The sequence below is a fragment of the Macaca fascicularis genome, chromosome 10, assembly GCF_037993035.2.
Source record: "Macaca fascicularis isolate 582-1 chromosome 10, T2T-MFA8v1.1".
NCBI classification, from domain to species: domain Eukaryota; kingdom Metazoa; phylum Chordata; class Mammalia; order Primates; family Cercopithecidae; genus Macaca; species Macaca fascicularis.
The window spans coordinates 33,414,444-33,435,198 of NC_088384.1; the positions used below are offsets into that span (position 1 = coordinate 33,414,444).

General features: G+C 47.0%; 2 protein-coding genes across 11 annotated transcripts in view; one reads left to right on the forward strand and one right to left on the reverse strand.

Moving 5' to 3' along the window:
• On the reverse strand, nt 1-3,486 carry MRPL40 (mitochondrial ribosomal protein L40). Its single transcript, XM_005567984.4, has 4 exons — nt 3,415-3,486; nt 2,684-2,767; nt 1,181-1,339; nt 1-438 (listed from the first exon to the last, which is right to left on the reverse strand). Exons 1-4 carry the CDS (start codon nt 3,465-3,467, stop codon nt 114-116), a joined length of 621 nt encoding a protein of 206 aa, XP_005568041.1. The 5' UTR covers nt 3,468-3,486; the 3' UTR covers nt 1-113.
• A 601-nt stretch (nt 3,487-4,087) lies between these two features.
• Nucleotides 4,088-20,755, forward strand: part of HIRA (histone cell cycle regulator) — a 102,029-nt gene continuing 85,361 nt past the window's right edge. For 5 of the 10 annotated variants that reach the window (XR_012419010.1, XR_012419011.1, XM_005567985.5 and 2 more), the window contains exon 1: nt 4,288-4,581. Coding sequence is in view for 4 of the 10 variants with exons in the window: in XM_005567985.5 (XP_005568042.1) it covers nt 4,545-4,581 (37 nt within the window). In the remaining 6 variants the exon portion in view is untranslated. The other 5 variants (XM_074004466.1, XM_015457439.4, XM_074004465.1 and 2 more) reach the window with 2 other exon arrangements.

Below are 20,755 nucleotides of genomic sequence, written 5' to 3' on the forward strand. Positions count from 1 at the left end.
TTTTGATTCAACCAGTATTTATTAACAGCATGCCTGATTCTGCGGAAAGCAGACTTGAACCCTGGTCATTCCTACTCTCAGGGGCAGCACGTTAAGGATAGCAGCCTGCAAGTCTATCTCTTAAACTCCACTTGTGTGTACACCTTGGTGACGTCACTGTACTTGCCTTCAGGGGGCTGGTAGTTAGGGATCGGTGGTGTGTAACATGGCCCTTCCCTCTCAAAGGGGAACAGGTTGGGATCCCGCTTGATGGCCTCAGCATGGAGCTTCGGGGACTCGAGTCGCAGTTCCTCAAGAGCTTCCTGCTGGGCTTCTAGCATGGCCCTGATGGTGTCCCTCTCCATCTTATGCTCTTGCTGCTTGTACAAGGACCACTTCTTCAGAAGCAGAGCTCTCCTCTCAGTCTCCTCAAAGGTGAGCTCCACCTGAGGCCGCTGTCTGCAAAGAAGCTAAGGGTTACCAACCTCACTGGCATGGAAGTCTGTGACTGCAACTGACGCAAGTATTCCCATTGCCAGACACAGACAGGACTTAGGAGATAAAACAAGTTTGGGACAAATTAAGAAATGGAATGTTGAATGTGGCTGCAGCTGCAACTGATGCTGGGAACCAAGGTCATTTGCTTTCTGTCAGAAGAACAGATGGTCTGAGGAGACTGGTAGGACTTCCTCTGCCCAGGCAAATACTCCCTTGGATGAGAGGTGACTTTAACACCCGCCCCTTTATAGATGGTGCACACTGCTTACAAAATGGCAGCAGGAACTGTTAACCCTGCACACAGTAGAATCCCAACAAATACCAACTAAAGGTATCTGCATGATAAAACAAGAGACCAAGTGTTTTCTACTGTTAGGATGAGGCGAGGGCTTCAGACTCCAGGCCCAAAGGATCAGAAACAGCCAAGACTCCTCATGCATGACAGCAAAAACATGAACTCCAGAGCAGTGCTTAAGCATCTGGATTATTAGATATCTTAAGTTCTTTCCCACCCAGAGCCATTCAAGAGTACCACCCAAGGATGCTTTCTCCTGCTCCCAAAAGAAGCAAGGACTCATTAGGGCCAAGTCAGCTCAAGCCTACTGACCAATTACTATCACAGGTGTGAACTACAGACACCACTACCTGAAGTTGATAGAACTCCTTTGTGCTGAGGACTTCATCCCCAGAGAAGGATCCTTACCTTGCTTTATCCAAGAACTTTAGAGGGGTAATAAAATCTTCAATAGGAATTAGCTCTTGACTAGCCTTTTCCAGTTTTCGGATCCTTCTTTTCAAGCGCTCCTTTGCTGCTTGGTCTTTTTTAGGATCTACCTTCTTCTTCTTTCGAAGAGGTTCTGATCTAATAGATAAAGCAAATATTAAACATTTTCCTCTTCAGTCTCATGAACCTACGGAGAGACAAAATGGTAAGTACCCCAAATTGACCTCTCCACTGGGGGAAGGAGCTGTGCATAACTGACTCCTGAGCTCAATGTGGTGAGGAGGTACTCCACTCCAGAGTACTTGTGAGAACTGTGTGGGTGCCATCAATTACAAGAAACAGTACAAAAGCAGCTGGGCGCAGTGGCTCACGCCTGTAATCCCAGCACTTTGGGAGGCAAAGGTGGGCAGATTGCCCAATGTCAGGAGTTCGAGACCAGCCTAGCCAACATGGCGAAACCCTGTCCCTACTAAAAATACAAAAATGAGCCAGGTGTGGTGGTGCGCACCTATAATCCCAGCTTCTCAGGAAGCTGAGGCAGGAGAATCACTTGAGCCTAGGAGGCAGAGGTTGCAGTGGGACGAGATTGTGCCACTGCACTCCAGCTTGGGTAACAGAGCGAGACTGTCTCAAAAAAAAAAGTACAAAAGCAACAAGGGGCATCAGAGTATAAAATCAGGGGAAGTGTTCCTCTTTACTGCTGGGATTCAGGTGTGCCTTGGGATTACATTCAAAAGTGAAAATACCAAACTGTTGGATTAGGAGCTCATTACTATTAAAATTGATTTGTGGGCCAGGTGTGGGTGGCCTGTAATCCCAGCACTTTGGGAGGCTGAGGTGGGTGGATCACCTGAGGTCAGGAGTTCGAGACCAGCCTGACCAACATGGTAAAACCCCATCTCTACTAGAAATACAAAAATTAGCCGGGCGTGGTGATTGGCACCTGTAATCCCAGCTAGTTGGGAGGCTGAGGCAGGAGAATGGCATGAACCCAGGAGGCGGAGGTTACAGTGATCCAAGGTCACACCACTGCACTCTAGCCTGGGTGACACAGTGAGACTCCATCTCAAAAAAAAAAAAAAAAAAAAAAAGGAAGAATCAAATCCTTTACCATCAAGATTGACTGAATCAAGATTGACTAGAAAGAGTCAAGAGTGCCAGATGGAAATACCTTTAATACTTGCATCTTCCCCACACTCTCCAGGGCCTCAGAATGGGCAGGGAAGAGGAAGGCTCATGGAGAAAGAGAAACTTAAGCTGTGTCCACACAAGAATCCCTTCCAGGAGAATACTTATTTAAACTGCTTAAATTTTAAAAATTACAAACAGCAACCTATGGTATGGAAAATATTGGAAAGACAGAACTGAGAAACTTTGTAGGCTGTTAATTTTGCAAACCACACATCCAGCAGTCTAGCTTTGTTCTCTACACATCGAATGACACCTATACCCCCAGAAGTCAGGCCCGCGGTTGAGTTTTACCTCATGGGAATGAGTTCCCAGAAAGACAACAATGATGCTCGCTGGTGAGTATTTCTAATCTGCCTCTGCCAAGTTCCCAGAAGCCTGAAAGACACAAGAGTATGTATAAATACTGATTCTCGAGACCAGGCGCGGTGGCAAACGTCTGTAATCCCGGCACTTTGGGAGGCCGAGGCGGGTGGATGGCGAGGTCAGGAGTTCAAGACCAGCCTGGCCAAAATGGTGAAACCCCGTCTCTACCAAAAATACAAAAATCAGCCGGGCGTGGTGGCGGGCGCCTGTAATCCCAGCTACTCGGGAGGCCGGGGCAGAACTGCTTGAACCTGGGAGGCAGAGGTTACAGTGAGCCGAAATCGCGCCACTGCACTCCAGCCTAGGCGACAGTGAGAAACTCTTGTCTCAAATATCTCATTCTCTCCCACTTCACAGGAAAATAAAAAATTACAATGCTCCCGAACCCGGGGCACTTGTAACTACTTGATGTGACAGCAAGGTCAACGTGAGAGATTTTTCAAAATCTTTCGTTCACACCACAGAGGACTTGGGCAGGACCCCTGCTCGCCAGGGTGCTCAGATTTTCATGCATAAGAGTCATGATCAGATACGGCTCATCCCTGAGATATTCGTGGACTGGGAAGCGAGCAGGGAGCACAGGCGAGTCCCGGCGGACAGGCGCAAAGACCCCGCAGGCGCCCTGGGCACTCCGCTACCCGGTCGACGTCCACACTCACCCGCTCGTCGGGCGCAGGGTTAGCGAGACACCTCGCAGCACGTAGGCCGTCATGGCTACCCTCGCCGCTTCCGGGCGTGCGCCCCTCCGCAGTCCGACCCGCGGTGCCCCCTGCTGAGGTCCGGCAGACCAGCCGCCCAGCGCTCAGGCGTTCCGGCAGCAGGGGCTGGGACGCGCTTGTCCCCGCCCCCGACGCAGCCCCGCCTCGGGCGTCCGCTGCGCACACAAGAGCGCCTAGCGTTTCACGCGGCTGAGGGTCCTCCCTTCCGTCCCCGCCCTGGGCTGCGAGTGCGCCTCTGCAGCGGGCCCTGTCCCGCCAGCCAGGCCCTAGCCGGTTGGTCGGTCTGCGCCCTCGCGCGGGCCTCGACCCTGCAGTGCAACCGGAGCGGCCGAGGGGCGTCCCTCTGCTCCTCCGAGTCCAAATGTTCACGTCTAGGCAAACGGCCCCGATCTTCCAATAAACACGTCCGCCCCAGCCTCCCCGACCAGGGTTGGCTCGTTCCCCTCATTCGTTCGAGTCCGAAGCCAGGGTCACATTCCGGCGCCGGCGCGGAGGCTGGCGCTCGCAAGATGCCCAATAGCGCGTGTTGATGAATGACGGAAGCTAGTGAATAAGTCGGACTCAGACTGGCGAGGCAAAGCTGGTGACGGGCGGTCCACGCCACCTGGGCCCCGCCTGCCTCTGCGACCGGCCCGGGTTGCAATTCCAGGCCCCGCTCGCTGTCCGCCGTCCAGGCGAACCGCCCCTTCTGGGGCGCCCGCGCCCGGGCCCGACCCGAAGCCCCTGCCAGCCGAGGAGCCGGGGCGGCCCAGTCCGCGTGGGGAGCGGTTTCCCGCCGGGGCGATTTGGCAGGTGCGCGCCGTGACTTCCGGCGTTGCCCGGGAGCCGCCTGAGGAGGAGCGGCGCAGGGGATGCGGCTGTGGTGGCGGCGGCGGCGGCCGAGCGCGGGGGGCGGCTGTGGCGGCGGAGGGGGGCGCGGGCCGGCGATGGCGCGGCGGCCCTGAGGGCGCGGGGCGGGCGGCGGCCGGAGGGCGGGCGGCGCGGGAGGAAGCGGCGGCGGTGGCTCCATGGCCCGGGCGCGCTGAGGGACCCGGCTCTCGCCTCAGCCCGGCGGCGGCGGCGGCCGAACAATGAAGCTCCTGAAGCCGACCTGGGTCAACCACAATGGTGAGTGCGCGCAGGGGTCCCGGGAGGCCGAGCCCGCAGTCGGGTCGGGGTCTGTTGTCGAGTCCGGGCGCGCGCAAGTCCTGCCTGCCTCGCCCCTGACGCCCGGTACCCGGTGCCCAAGCCAAGAAGCCGGCGGGAGCGGACTTTGCCCTCAGCGCGGGGAGGCCGGTGAGCCCCAGCACGTGCTCCGGGTTGACCGCAGCGAAGGCCATCTTCGCCCCTGGCCCTTGCTCTGAGTCTTCCGCTGCCCACCTGTGGTCCCTGGAGGGGCCCCGGCCTGGCTCCCAGGAGCGGGCCTTGGTGCCGGCCAGTGCCTTCCACTGGTCTGCATCGCCCGGGAAGTACTCAGACAGTCCTGAAGGTGAAACCGGGACGAAATCCCCCTTGTGGCCTTTCAATGGCAGGGTGAAGATCTGAAATCTGCAAGAGGGACTGTTACTGCCCCTCTGGATCTGGTGACAGTGCCCCTAGTTGGGGAATTGTGGTCCCTGAATAGGAGGGCTTGGGGCCCCAGGGTCCCCGCCGAAGGATCCACGATTAATGCTGAGCTGGGACGTCAGGGTGAACTAGGGTTGGGCACAGGTGTGTTCTAGGAGAGGGGCTTCCTTAGCTCTGTGGCGGTGGCCTCTAAGCACACCCTTGGGGAACAGACTCATCCGCCCCGTATCTTGACCCTGATACAGAGAGACTAGTGGTAATCAGTTTCGTCATAGTTCTGCCTTGTTGGCAGAACTGCTGCAAGAGTTGGTGTTTGCTCCCCAGGGAGATGAAAAAAAGCGCACCCCCTCCCCCACCCCACTCTGCTGACAGCACTGTAGCACAGAAATCAACCCAGGGAGACTCCTGCAGCCCAGGGCCTGATTCTGGCCTGTCTCTGACTCTTGACAGGCAAGAGTCACCCTGATCAGGTCACCCTGATGCTGTCTTGTTCCTCATTTCTACTTTGCAATGCGACTAGAGGGTGCTACCGTTTTCTTTAAGAGCGAGAAGAATAGATACTTTAACATGTGGCTTTTTCGTTTTGAATTTGGTCCCAGAATGCTCTCTACTACCACAACTAAACTGAACTGATAATGTCTGTGTTCTCCTGCTACCTCTCTCCCTTTCCATCTTATGTGATGTCTTTCCCATTTTTCAGGGACTAGGTGAGGTCACGTGTTTCTTTTGAAACGGTTCATCCTGAGTTACCCCGGTAGATGTGCTGTATCACTGTCTGTGTGTTTTGCCTTGCATGGAAGGTGTTGGGGGGTACTTTCCATATGCCCCCAGGGTAGGGACTGCCTCAATCCCTTCTGTATGCCCTGCTGCATTGAGCAACCTCTTCCACATGATGGGTATGTGATAAATATTGGCTGAAACAGGTCAGAAAGGTGAGGTTTTCATAATTTATCAAGATGAAGTTAGGTTTACAGTGCATGAAAGCAGAAGTCTTGAGTTTCAGTTTCATTTCTCCTCTTGATCTCCAAGAGCGTTTCCTGATGTGTACTGTGCAGATCTTTCCCTGGAGAACTGGACAAATGTTGTAATTATGAATTATGATGCTTGTGATTAGGAAAGGAAAAATGTTATTATGAACTAGTTTACTGTGTGAAGGTCTGATGGAATTTTTATGTTAAAATGCTTTACCTAAATCAGTTTGTGTGAATAGCCTACCCTTCTCCAGCCTCTCCTCTACTGTCAGGTAACTTGTTCCTTTTTGATAAGCTCCTTTGTAGGCCAAAAGTTTTATTCTGTGTAAACATAAGTAAGTCAACATGCTTAAGTGATGAACTAGGTACAAATGAATAAGAGACTACACTCAGATCAGCAGCCAAGTGCATCAGCCTGGCGGAGCAAGCACAACAGTGGCCCTTGTTGCTGAGGGCCTCTCTACAGCCCTAGAATAGAGCATGATAATATCTGTTCTAACCACTTCACAGTATGCTCGTGATACTCAGTTGGGAGCGTAGATACAAAAACACTCCCCAAACTGTAAAGTGCTTTAGAAATCTGAGATAATAAGTAATAATAAAAAGAGGTTGGGCATGGTGGCTCACACCTGTAATCCCAGCACTTTGGGAAGCTGAGGTGGGCGGATCAAGAGGTCAAGAGATTGAGACCACCCTGGCCAATATGGTGAAACCCCATCTCTACTAAAAATACGAAAATTAGCTGAGTGTGGTGGCGCGCACCTGTAGTCCCAGCTACTCGGGAGGCTGAGGCAAAAGAATTGCTTGAACCCGAGAGGTAGAGATTGCAGTAAGCTGAGATTGCGCCACTGCACTGCAGCCTGGCAGAGCGAGACTCCATCTCAAAGGAAAAAAAAAGATATGACGACTCTGGCAGGATGGGATTTAATTTCTTTTAAACTTGTTCTTTGTCAAATTTCCTTTCTTTTAAAATTTCATGGAATGTTCAGAAGGACTGTCAGAGGTAAATTACCACTGCCCTGGAAGAAATGATGCTGGTCTGAATCACTGCTGAGCAGGCCTTTAAAGACTATAGGAGTATTGGTGGCTGCTGGGAGCAGGGGCTGCTCAGCCAATAGCCTAAGGGGTGGGTAGTGGCCAATAAAATTGTGCTTGCTTTTGGAAAGCACATCATTGCACTTTCTGGCTTCCTCGTACTGTATTCATGTCTCCTATCTCATGAAGCATGAAAATAACTTTTTTTTTTTTTAATAGAAATGGGATCTTGCACTGTTGCCCAGACTCAAATGCCTGGGCTCAAGGGATCTTCCTGTCTCAGCATCCTGAGTAGCTGGGACTACAGGCGTGAGCCACTGCACCCAGCATGAACATAGTTTTTCTGTTTTTCGAGAGTCTGAAGGGGGAAGTAGCAGAGAGCTCAACATTTTTCTCTGGTGTGGCAGAGAATCCATTCAAAGTAGAGAGGGCAGCTATGACAGGGAAAGAAGTATTTGTTGAAGTGTAGGTGTGCTATGGTCTTCATTTTCTTGGCTGATAATAGAGAAACCTCTAAGGGAGGGTTTCCCAACTTCAGCAGGTTAACGTTTTGGGCCATAAGATTGTGTGATTGTCATCTGTGTTATGGAATGTTTCTAGTATCCTTGGCCTCTACCCACCAGGTGCCAGTAGCACTTCACAACCACCACCTAGTTGTATCAACCAAAAATATCTCCAGTCATTGCCAATGTCCATTGGTAGCCAAAATCACCCCCAGTTGAGAAGCACTTGTCTAAGGTTATCAATAAGTTTATCTTGAAGTTGTCACATTGCAGTGAAATGAGCCTTGAATGTAGAATCAGACTGGGTTCAAAACTGCATCATTTACTAGCTGTAAATTTTTGGACTTATAACTCTACTTCTGGGCCTTGGTAAAATAAAACTGACCTCTTCCATTTTATCCTGTGACCAAATATAAAAGATTGTTAAATTGAGATATATAATAATAGCTATCATTTATATAGAAGTTATGTGTGTCAGGTATTGTTCATACATACACATTTTACTTTGTGTTCTTGGATATAGTATTCTCTATATATTTTATTTTAGAATTGACCAAAATAAGCTTCATTTCTAAGTTAGATTAAGGTCAGAAAGTGAAAACAACTAGGTTTCTGGTTTTAAAGCTTGTAGAAATATGGAGTTTGTATGTTTAGAAAATCTCACTGAGATTCATGACTCTTCCCAACTCTGGGCCTTTGCTCCTGAGTTTTTTCTGGAATTCATGCTTGGGCAGACAGCTCTCATGCTCAGCTCTTTGGTGAAGCCCATTCTAACCAAGAGGGCCAGGACTGAAAGAACTCTTGTCCACCTTTGACCTCTGGTTCACACTTTGATGGCAGTGTTATGAAAAGGGATTTGGGAAATTTTCAAGAACAGGATAATTTCCCAGTAATCACATGACCTTATGGTGTGTGTTTTCTCCTGTCCTGCAACTGGATTATTTTTACCCCTACCTTGTGTCATTCTGAAAAGGATTTGAAGCTGTCCTACTGAGACCTCAGCATGAAAATTAAATAATTCAGCTTGAAGGGAAAATGTAGGCAGAATCGTATAATGATAAAGTCAGGAGTGGGTGGGTAAGATCCAGCCTGCTGCCGGAGGGCACTGCAGACCTATGTCTGATAATTGTCAGGGAAAGGATCCTAATGGTGAGGTTATATGATTGCAGTGGTTGAGAGATAAACTTGGCAGTTGCTCTAAATCAGTGATTCTACAAGGCAATGTCTAGAGACATTTGTGGTTGTCACAACAGGGTTGGGCAGGGTAAGTGTTGCTGGCATCAAGTGGGTAGAGGAGAAATCTACTGTTAAACATCCTATAGCATGCAGGACAGCCCACACATGGAGAACTGTCTAGCCCCAAATTATTTAAAGACAGGGTAAAGGTAGAATTAATGGGACTTGGCCATATAGGCAGGTGACTGTAGATTTGGGCCACTCTGAGTTTACTTATTTATTTATTTTATTTATTTATTTTGAGACAGTCTAGCTCTGTCACCCAGGCTGGAGTGCAGTGGCATGATCTCGGCTCACTGCAACTTCCGCCTCCCGGTTCGAGTGTTTCTCCTATCTCAGCCTCCCGAGTAGCTGGGATTACAGGCACATGCCACCACGCCTGGCTAATTTTTGTATTTTTAGTATTTGGTATTTAGTATTTTTGTATTTTTAATACATATTTTTGCCATGTTGGTCTGGCTGGTCTCGAACTCCTGACCTCAGGTGATCCACCTGCCTTGGCCTCCCAAAGTACTAGTATTACAGGTATGAGCCACCGCGCCCAGCCACTCTCTGAATTTTTTTCTTTAATACGCTGGAGAAAGAGTATGGATGAAGGCTAGGAAATGGGATTTTCTTAAACATTTGTTTTACTCTAAGAAGTGGTTGAAAAGCTATTTTCATTTCATGAGCAGAATCATAGTTACACAGCTGGGAGGGACTTCTGGGGAGGTTCTGGCCTTGACCACTGAAGCCAAGTAGGAGACCTGCTGCCACTGTGCTGATCTTGGGTCCTGCTGGTGACCAGGAAGAGGATGCTCTGTGTCTGGCTTGACCCCTCCCTTTCCTCAGAGGTTGCCAGCATGTTCTGTTCATCCGGGGTGTTTGCCTAGGGACTGCAGAGGTATCTAGCACATGAACCAGAGGTATGGAATGGGCCCTGGGGACCAAAAATTTATGCAAAGTACATTTTATCATCCTGCCAGAGTCAGCAACAACACCTGGAAGTGAGTGGGATTGTGAACAGTGTGCATATTGTCAAACAGCACAAAAGGAGAGTTGCAAATATTGTAGGATTGCCTGCCTTGTTCCTTGTTAGCAGAACCCCAATTTTTTTGGTCTGCCTTCTGCAGGCCAAGCTGCTGATAGCCCTAAGCTGGTGTGTGGTTAAGTGCCAAAGATTTGTTGAGGAACAGCTATGTAATGCCATTTCGGCCCTTGAGACTGGGAGGGGACGTCTGCTGGAACCTCCTAGGTAATTAGATAAGAGGAGATGCTTGAAAGACCAGTCTCTTCTGCTGGACTTTACTAGGTCTGTGTGTAAAAGCCAGCTTTTGACCGTGAGGATGGGGCCAACACTGATTACAGGAGAGGAAGACAGAGGGACATGTCTCTTTAAGTTGCTAAATTAATGCACCCTGAAGCTGACCTATCTCAGGACTTGTTATATATGATAGAGAATTACCCTTGAAATTCTCTATGACTTGCAGCAGTACAGTTTGCAGATGGAAACAGGCTGAGTGAGATGAGGTGACCCCCCACCCCCAAGATTCCTCTAGAAGTGATGGAGATGTGTTGAGAGTCACACTTAGATTCCAACCCAAGCCCAGACTTACTCTTTCTAATTTGCTAAGCACTGGCCTCTGTGCTGAGACTGGCCACTCTGTCCTGGAGAACTGCAAGCCCATTTCCTCCTCAGAAGGACAGCTTTCAGAAACCATGTGGTACAACATGGGACCAGGAGTCTGGTCCCTGGAGCTTGTCCTCTGACTGCTTCTGTAGCCATTCTGAGTGCCTTGGGGCTTCTAACCTGGTAGGTTTCTCCTGAAGTGTGCTTGGTGAGCCTTCTCTGGCATTTGGTTTTCAAGAGTTCTCTGGTTGTGGGGTATCGAGAATGTTTTCAGTGAGAAGCCCAAGGGAGAGGTCTGTGCCCCAGCCTTGGACTTTGGGTCTTCCCCATTGGCCTGATTGGTCCAACTAGGTCATGTGCCCTCTCTTGCATCAGTCATCGTTGCCTACTGGCTTACATAAGGGACACAGTGGATATCTGAATAAAAATGGAGTTGTATTAGATACCTCCCCGGGGGAACATACGCTCCTGGAAAACAGACTTTGTCTTTGCTCATGCCCTTTTCCCAGGGCCAGGAATGGTACTTGGTACACACCATAGTAGTCACTCAGTAAATGTTGAAGGAGTGCTGAGTGCTGGAAGTTGGTGATGGAAAGTGACTAATGGATGGGCTGCTAACAGTGTCTGTTGTCCTTGGCTGGTAGAGTTGATGTGCTGCACATAAACTTCTTGTTCATCCTGGCTGGCTCTTTCTGGTGGAATCTGCTGGCAATTCCAATGATGAGGGGAAACACTCTACCCAAGCCTTACCCAAGGAGTTCATTTACATGATTCTGTCTTCTGGAGCTTTCCATTTTAGGAAAGGAAGTGGATGAAACAGATAGCAAATGGTTTTAAAACACTCCTGGCAAAAAGAAAACCCATTTAGATTAACATTTGTTGCTCCTCAAAGCATTATCTGCCTCGATGCATTAAAAAACCTAGGGTAGGCCAATTCCCTGGGAGGCTACCCTGGCAAAAACCGTTGTGGTGACGACCAGACAGAAGGGACAGGTCCAGGGATAGACCTACATTGGAGCGAACTCCAGGTCTGCTTCATTCTCTAACAGAAGGTCTCACATAGAAAAGACACTTGATAAATTCACTACTGTTTTAAGAACTGAAAATGTATGTGCATGTGTGCGTGTGTGTGTGTGTGTGCGCGCGCGCGCGTGTGTGTGTGTGTTTTCAGCTCTTAAAACAGCAGTGAACCAAGCAACATGCCAGGCTCTTGAGGAGCAGCCTGTTATGCATCCTGGCCAGTGAGACTGAGATGGGATCTGCTGGGGGTTTCCTGTGTAAGTGGAAAAGAGATGTGGGAGGGGAGCTTCCTGGTAAGACACAGCGGAATCACAAACAAGATCCTGTGAATTGGAGAAACAGCAGACTTAGAGATGAGGAATGATGAGGCAGAGGCCGGGGATAGACAGGTTTAAATGGGATGCTTTGGCAAAGCCTGAGTGAAAAGGTAGCATTTGAGCAAGGACCTTGTTGCACGAGTCAAATTCTGAGCTGGAGATTTTTGCATGCAGGATTATTGGAGAGGGCTCTTGGAATCCACACCAATGAAGGAGGGAGGGAAGCAGGACCAGACAGAGGGAGAAGGCAAGCTGTGATGTAAGCACAGAGAAAGCCACAGCCAGCCCTGCTGGGAGTTCTGGCACTGGGGAAGCCCTTTAGAGTTGTCCTGGATTGGGGTGGGGGACCCAGGCCCTTTACTCCTGTGTCCACAGCCTGGATATAGGCTGTTTTGGGAAGGATACCTGACCTTGCCAAAGGAGTTCTTCCACTGAGGGCAGGTCTGACCTGGAGAAAGACTATGCAGGGAGCTGTTGGGGCTGCCAACACTCCACAGATAGCTGTGGGAATGTGCTTTAGTCCCTGGAGGGTAGGGACCTGGGCATGATACCACAGCATTCACTGCAGGCCTGATGGAGATGAGGAAGGTGCCATCTGAGGGAAGACCATTCCAGGCAGAAAGAAAAGCTGGAACTTACCTGGAGGGTTTGAGCAGTAGCATGGATGTCATTGTGGTTGGAGCAAGGCAACAGCTGTGAGAGAGGAGGCCAGAGAGAGAATACCAGACTGACTGGGAGAGCCTAGTAGGCTACTAGAAGGCCTTGATTCTCCCTGCAAGGGGAGTAGAGGATGACTGTGATCTGACGTGGGTTTTAGAGATCTTTCTGACTGCTACATGGAGACTAGATTCGTTGTGGGGGACCGGGGGAGAGAGGAGCCAGGAGACCAGTTATAACGCTAACTACTGGTAGTAATCCAAGCAAGAGATGGTCTGGATCAGGATGGTGATGGCTGTGATGGAGAGAAATGGTTGGAGCTGGTGGAGGAGACTGTGTGTGTGTGTATGTGTATGTAATACATTACATGTATATATGTGTTTATATTTATATGTGTGTTTTATATATATTATATATAATGTATATAACATATGTTATGTATTTTATATGTATTTTTATGTATATATATAAAAAACACATTCTTTTCAGGTATAATTTACATAATAAAATGTCCAGACCTTAAATGTATAATGTGTTGAATTTTGACAAATTAATGTACTTTGTAACCTGTTCCCTGATAAAGATAAGGAACATTTGCATCTCTCCAGAAAGTCTGAGTTATGGGTATGTTGGGAAGGTTGTGTCAAATATGGGGTATGAGATAAAAGAGAACAGGCCAGGCACGGTGGCTCACACCTGTAATCCCAGCACTTTGAGAGGCTGAGGCAGGCAGATCACTTGAGGTCAGGAGTTCGAGACCAGCCTGGCCAACATGGCAAAAACCCGTCTCTACTGAAAATACAAAAATTAGCCAGGTGTGGTGGTGTGTACCTGTAGTCCCAGCAACTCGGGAGGCTGAGGCAGGAGAATTGCTTGAAACCCGGAGCCGGAGGCTGCAGTGAGCCGAGGTCACATCACTGCACTCCAGCCTGGGTGACGGAGCAAGACTCCATCTCATACACACACGCACACATACACAAAAGAGATAAGAGAGAACAGAAGGATGAGTTCCAGTCTAAGGGCAGAGTTGCTGCCTACTGAGCTCAGTAAGACTGTGAAAGAAGTTAGGAAAAATTAGAAAATGCACAAAGGAAAACACATTGTTAAAACTTTTAATGTGGTCTTTCAGACCATTTGGAAAAAAACAACTGGGTGATTTTGTGATTTTAGAAGACACATTATACAACTGTCTGAATTTTTTTAAGACTTTAGCCAAATCCCCATCAGTCACCGTAGCAAATCCAGTGTCTTTGGTGTATAGCCTCCCTTACAGACCTTGCATTGTACAGGTAACTGGCATAGCTAAAATGTTACTGTGCTTTTTTTTTTTTTTTTAATTGAGACGGAGTTTTGCTCTTGTTGCCCAGGCTGGAGTGCAATGGTGCGACCTCAGCTCACTGCAATCTCTGCCTCCAGGGTTTGAACAATTCTCCTGCCTCAGCCTTCCGATTAGCTGGGATTACAGGCACGAGCCACCACGCCCAACTAATTTTTTGTATTTTTAGTAGAAATGGGGTTTCACCATGTTGGCCAGGCTGGTCTTGAACTCCTGACCTCAGGTAATCCACCTGCCTTGGCCTCCCAAAGTGCTGGGATTACAGGCGTGAGCCACTGCGCCCAGCCTGCTGTGCATTTTTCACTTAAATAGTAGTGTAGGTTTGTTGTCTTCTTAATTGTGGTTGTTGTTGAGCTGGCAGATTTTTCCCCTGTGGAAATGTAGCTTTTAATTTTCTAGTGGAAGTAGGTGGAAGGGACTAGATTTATAGGAGTACATTTTGCAGATAACTTTTTGTTGTTAAATTTAAGGGATATAAGTGCAGTTTTGTTACATGGATATGTTGGTTAGTGGTGAAGTCTGGGCTTTTAGTGCAACCATGATATACATTGTACCCTTGCAGATAACTTTTTTTTAAGAGACAAGGTCTTTGTCGCTCAGGATGGAGTGCAGTGGCATGACCTTAGTTCATGGCAGCCTTGAGCTCCTGGGCTCGAGTAGTCCTCCTGTGCAGATAGTTTTTAGGGAATACCTCTGTTCCGCAAAATGAGAGGGGAAAGAAGTATAAAGAAACAGAAATGCCTTTTACCAAAACTTTTTTTTTTTTTTCTTTTTTTTTTTTTTTTTTTGAGACAGTTTCTTTTTGTTGCCCAGGCTGGAGTGCAGTGACGTGATCACGGCTCGCTGCAGCCTCAACCTCCTGGGCTCAATAGATCCTCCCGCCTCAACCTCCTGAGTAGCTGGGACTACAGGCTTGCACCACCACTCCTGGGTAATTTTTGTGTTTTGTTTTGAATTTGTTTGTTTTGTTTTGAATAGATGGGGTTCACCATCTCTACAAATTCTCTCGAATTCCTCAGAGCAAGTGATCTGCCTGCCTTGGCCTCCCAAAGTGCTGGGATTACAGGAGTGAGCCACTGTGCCCAGTCTCAAAACTTTGTTGATCATATGTTGGCAGATGCTTCAGGAGAAGTGATTAAGGTCTCCTACATGATATACCTGTGACATTTTTCCACTTTAGTTTGTGGTGTGCGCGCGCGCGCGCACACACACACACACACACAATGGTTGTATGGTGCAACAGCTTCCTTCCTGTGCTGTTTTCAGTCTCTTAGGCATCTGACACCTATGAGATATCATTGTGTTGTGCTTACTAAAGAAGATAGGGATAGTTTTTGTGGTCGAAAGTGGTAGAGATAACAGCAGCAGATGACTCTGTGAACCAGCCAAGGGTGTGCTTCCCACCTGCAGGCAGTTGGTGAAATCTGAGTCCCTACAGCAGGAGATCAGGAGCCTGCCTTCCAAAGATTGTTACACAGGTGATACTGAAGGTGTGTTTGAATGCAGTGCTTCTGTCATGAGCTTTCTCTAGCCATTCAACAGCAACAAGTATTTATTGTTGTGCCTGTTATGTGCCAAGCCACAGCTCTGGGTCCTGAAGATGAATTAGTGAATAAAACAGACAAAACAGCCGATCTACTTACTGGAGTTTACATTCTAGTGGGCAGAGTAGACAGATACAATAAAGGAAATTAGTATGTAAGAAATTCCCGAGGAAACAAGTAGATCAGGACTAAGGGGATTTGTTGTGCCGTGTTGGGGAAGTAATCCTTTAAATCAGAGTTGTTAGGGTAGACCTCAGTGTGAGGGTGACATTGAGCAAAGACCTGAAGGAGGCAAGGAAGAGTCAGTACAAGGCCCAAGATAGGAGTGCACCTGGTACAGTCCAAGAAAAGAGTAGGACCAGTGATGGTGGGGGTTAGTAGGAGATGAGGTCAGAAAAGTTGTGGGGGTGGGGTGGCTATTGTGCAAGGATTGTTGGCCTCTCCTCTCAAGGTCTGGCCTTAACTGTGTTGGGGCAGACAGTGGGTAGAGAAGGTTTGGTGGAAAGATCAGACCGTTATAGAGAAGATCAGGGTGAGGTGTCTAGAAGGCAGTCAGCCATAGGAGTTACTTGCATATAGGTCACATTAGTGTGTTTCGCTGATGAGTTTCTCCAGAGGGATTGCTGCTTATAGAGTGTGCATATTGTCACCTGCACGTGAAAAGAATCATTTTTATTATGACCTAACCTCTGGTGTTTGGATATTTACCTCTACTGCCTTATATGTTAGTACACACATGTATATATCGTTTTTTAAAAACAGGCCTTGTGTGTGTGTGTGTTTATTTCTTATCGAGATGATTATAGATTCACACCCAATTGTATGAAATACTGAGAAGGCACTTCTGGCCTTTGCCTGGTTTCTCCCAATGGTAACATTTTGCAAAACTGTAGTTGACATTGACATATGCTACCTATTTTTAAAAATTTATTTCCCCAGTTTTATTTGTACTTATTTGTACATGTGTATGTTTAATTCTATACAATTTTGTCACCTGTGCAGGTTCATGTATCTACCACTGCAGTCGAGATGCTGAACAGTTCCAACAATTTTTATATATTTTTTATTTTTTTGAGACGGAGTCTCGCTCTGTTGCCCAGGCTGGAGTGCAGTGGCGTGATCTTGGCTCACTGCAAGCTCTGCCTCCTGGGTTCATGCCATTCTCCTGCCTTAGCCTCCTGAGTAGCTGGGGCTACAGGTGCCTGCCACCACCATGCCCGGCTAATTTTTTTACGTATTTTTAGTAGAGACAGGGTTTCACCATGTTAGCCAGGATGGTGTTGATCTCCTGACCTCATGATCCGCCTGCCTCAGCCTCCCAAAGTGTTGGGATTACAGGCGTGAGCCACTGCACCCCGCCTACAATTTTTATAATTACACCCACCTCCCTCCTACACTCCTCCATTTTATTTATTTTTATTTTGGTTTTGTTTGGTTTTTATTAGCATTTTAAAAATTGTGGTCAAATACACACAATATAAAATTTACTATCTTGATCATTTTTAAGTATGTAATTCAGTACTGTCACAATTCACATTATTGTGCAACCAATCTCTGGAACATTTTCATCTTGCAAACCTTTATACTAGTTAAGCAACAACTCCCTGTTTTCCCCTCAACTCAGACCCTGGCAACCACCATTCTACTATGTGTTTCTATGAATTTGACTATTTGTAGATAGCTCATATAAGTGGAATCCTACAATATTTGTCTTTTTTCACTTACCATAGTGTCTTTGAGGTTCATCCACATTGTAGTGTGCATCAGAACTACTTTCTTTTTTAAGGCTAAATAATATTCCATTGTATGGATATACCACATTTTGTTCATCCGTTCATTGGTCAAGGGACACTTGGGTTGCTTCCACTTCTTTACTGTAGTGAATAGTGCTGCTATGAACATGGGTGTACAAATAGCTCTTCAAGACCCTTCTTTCTTTTGGTTATATACCCAGAAGTATAATTGCCAGATCACATGGTAATTGTATTTTTAACAAGGGTTATAATTTCTGTACACCCTCACCAATACTTCTTTCCTGAGGTTTTTTGTTAGTAACCATCTTTTTTTTTTTTTTTTTTTTTTTTTTTGAGACAGAGTCTCACTGTGTCGCCAGGCTGGAGTGCAGTGGTGGGATCTTGGCTCACTGCAACCTCCACCTCCCAGGTTCAAATGATTCTCCTGCCTCAGCCTCCTGAGTAGCTGGGACTACAGGCACACGCCACCGTGCCCAGCTAATTTTTTATTTTTAGTAGAGATGGGCTTTCACCATGTTGGCCAGGATGGTCTTGATCTCTTGACCTCTTGATCCACCCACCTTAGCCTCCCAAAAGTGCTGAAATTACAAGCATGAGCCACTGCACCCAGCCATCAGTAGCCATCTTAATGGATGTGAGGTGATACGTAATTGGGGTTTTGACTTGCATTTTTCTACTGATTAGTGATGTTGACATCTTTTCATGTGCTTGTTGGTCATTTGTATATCCTTTTTTTTTTTTTTTTTCTCAAGATGGAGTCTCACACTGTCGCCCAGGCTGGAGTGCATTGGCACGATCTCAGCTCACTGCAACCTCTGCGCCCTGGGTTCAAGCGATTCTCCTGCTTCAGCCTCCAGAGTAGCTGGGACTACAGGCACCCACCACCATGCTCGGCAAATTTTTGTAGTTTTAGAAGAGACAGGGTTTCACCATGTTGGCCAGGCTGGTCTTGAATTCCTTACCTCAGGTGGTCCACCCGCCTCAGCCGATCCACCCGCCTCAGCCTCCCAAAGTTCTGGGATTACAGATGTGAGCCCTCGCACCCTGCCTCATTTATGTATTTTCTTTGGAGAAATGCCTGTTGAAGTTATTTGCCCAATTTTGAGTCATGTTGTTGAGAAGTTTTAGTTGTTGTTGAGTTTTAGGATTTCTCTATATATTCTGGACATTAATCCCTTATCAGATATGTAATTTGCAGATATTTCTCCGATTCTATGGGTTGCCTTTTTATTCTGTTGATATTTTCCTTTGATGCACAAAAGTTTTAAATTTTGATAAAGTTCAGTTTATTTTTCTTTTATTGCCTGTGCCTTTGGTCTCATATCTAAGAAATTATTGCCAAATCCATGGTCAGATGCAGTGGTGCACGCCTGTAATCCTAGCACTTTGGGACGTCAAGGTAGCAGATCGCTTGAGCTCAGGAGTTTGAGACCAGTCTGGGCAACATGGTGAAACCCCATCTCTACAAGAAATACAAAAATTAGCCAGGCATGGTGGTGCACTCAGTCCCCAACTACTCAGGGGACTGAGGTGGGAGGATTGCTTGAGCCTGGGAGGTCGAGGCTGCAGTAAGCCAAGATCATACCATTGCACTCCAGCCTGGGTGACAGAATGAGGTGCTGTCTCAAAAAAAAAAAGAAAGAAAAAAGAAAAAAATATTACTGCCAAATCCAATCTTGTGAAGCTTTTCCCCTGTGTTTCCTTCTAAGATGTATATGCAGGTCTTTGATCCATTTTGGGTTAATTGTATATGGTACGAGATAGGGATCCAACTTCATTCTTTTGCATGTGCAGTTTTCACAGTACCATTTGTGAAGGAGACTGTTCTTTCCCCATTGAATGGTCTTGGCCCCTTGTCAAAATCATTTGACCATATACAGAAGGGCTTATTTCTGGGCTCTGTATTCTGTTTTTCTGGGTGTCTGTCTATGCCTGTACTTCACTGTTCTGATTACTGTAGCTTTGTAGTAAGTTTTGAAAGAAGGAAGTGTGAGATCCCCAACTTTGTACTTTTTGAAGATTCTTTTGACTGTTCAGGGTCCCTTAAGATTACATGTGAATTTTGGGATGGATTTTTTTTTTTTTATTTCTGCAGAAAGTACCATTGGGATTTTCACAGGCATTGCATTAAACCTACAAATCACTTTTAGGAGTTTTGACTTTTTTTTTTTTTTTTTTTTTTTTTTTTTTGAGACGGAGTTTCACTCGTTGCCCAGGCTGGAGTGCAATGGCACAAACTCAGCTCACTGCAACCTCTGCCTCCCAGGTTCAGGCAGTTCTCCTGCTTCAGCCTCCCAAGTCACTGGGATTACAAGCATGTGCCACCATGCCCGGCTAATTTTTGTATTTTTAGTAGAGATAGGGTTTCTCCATGTTGGTCAGGCTGGTCTCGAACTCCCGCCGTCATGTGATCCGCCCACCTCAGCCTCCCAAAGTGCTGGGATTACAGGCATGAGCCACTGCTCCCAGCCCAACATCTTAAAGTTATTAAATCTTCTAGTCCATGAGTACATACATACTGTTTTTTCACTTATTTGTGTCTTTGATTTCCTTCAGCAATGTTTTATAGTTTCAGTATACAAGTCTTTCGCCTCCTTTATTCCTACAAATTTTATTCATTTTGATTCTGTTGTAAATTGAATTGTTTTCTTAATTTCCCTTTCAGATTGCTCATTGTTGGTGTATAGAAATGCAGATGACTTTTGTTTGTTGATTTTTTTATCTGCAACTTAGCTGAATTCATTTATTAGCACTAATAGTTTTTCTGCGGAATCTTTAGAGTTTTCTACATTTAAGATTATGTTGTTTGCGGCTGGGCGGGGTGGCTCAAGCCTGTAATTCCGGCACTTTTTAGCTAGGCATGGTGGCACACACCTATAGTCCCAGCTACTTGGGAGGCTGAGGCAGGAGAATCGCTTGAACTTGGGAGGCAGAGGTTGCAGTGAGCTAAGATTGTGCCGCTGCACTCCAGCCTGGGTGACAGAGTGAGAATTTGTCTCAAAATAAATGAATAAGTAAGTAAGTTTGTGTTGTTTGCACCCACCTTATATATTTTTTGTTTTGTTTTGTTTTTTTGAGACAGAGTCTTACTCTGTCACCCAGGCTGGAGTTCAGTGGTGCGCCATGTTGGCCAGGCTGTTCTCAAACTCCTGACCTCAAGTGATCTACCTGCCTCAGCCTCCCAAGTGCTGGAATTACAGGCGTGAACCACCGTGACCAGACCCACCTTATATTTTAGTATTGTTTTGTAACTGTTTCATTTAATAAATGTTTCAAACATTTTCTTATTTTTAATTCTATATTTGTCAACATTGGTTAAAACCAAGTTCTGCTGGGCGGTACAGGAAAAGTGTTCCCAGGAGCAACATTCACTGGGCAAAGGCCTCAACTTTCCCAAGCTTCATTCCAAAAGGACATATGCACATGTGTTCCAGTCAGCTCTACCCAATGAACTATCAGAGCATAAAAGCCCAGAGACTTTCTGGAGCTAAGCCGAAGGTCTGCTGAGAGGGAAGGGCCAGCGCTCTCCATTGTGCCCTCTTTGCTTTGCCTCTGGCCACCTCTCTCTGCTCAGAGTTTAAGTTCCCATGTTTAGTCCTCTTCTAGGAATCTTTCCCCTGGTGTGAAGGAGGGTACGATTCTACCCAAGCATGCCCTGTCATAATCCCAGCTTCCTTAATGTATTCTTTATTCCCTGCCAGATGGGAAGCATTCGTGCTGCTCTTGTCAAATCAGCAAACCCCCAGACAGTAGA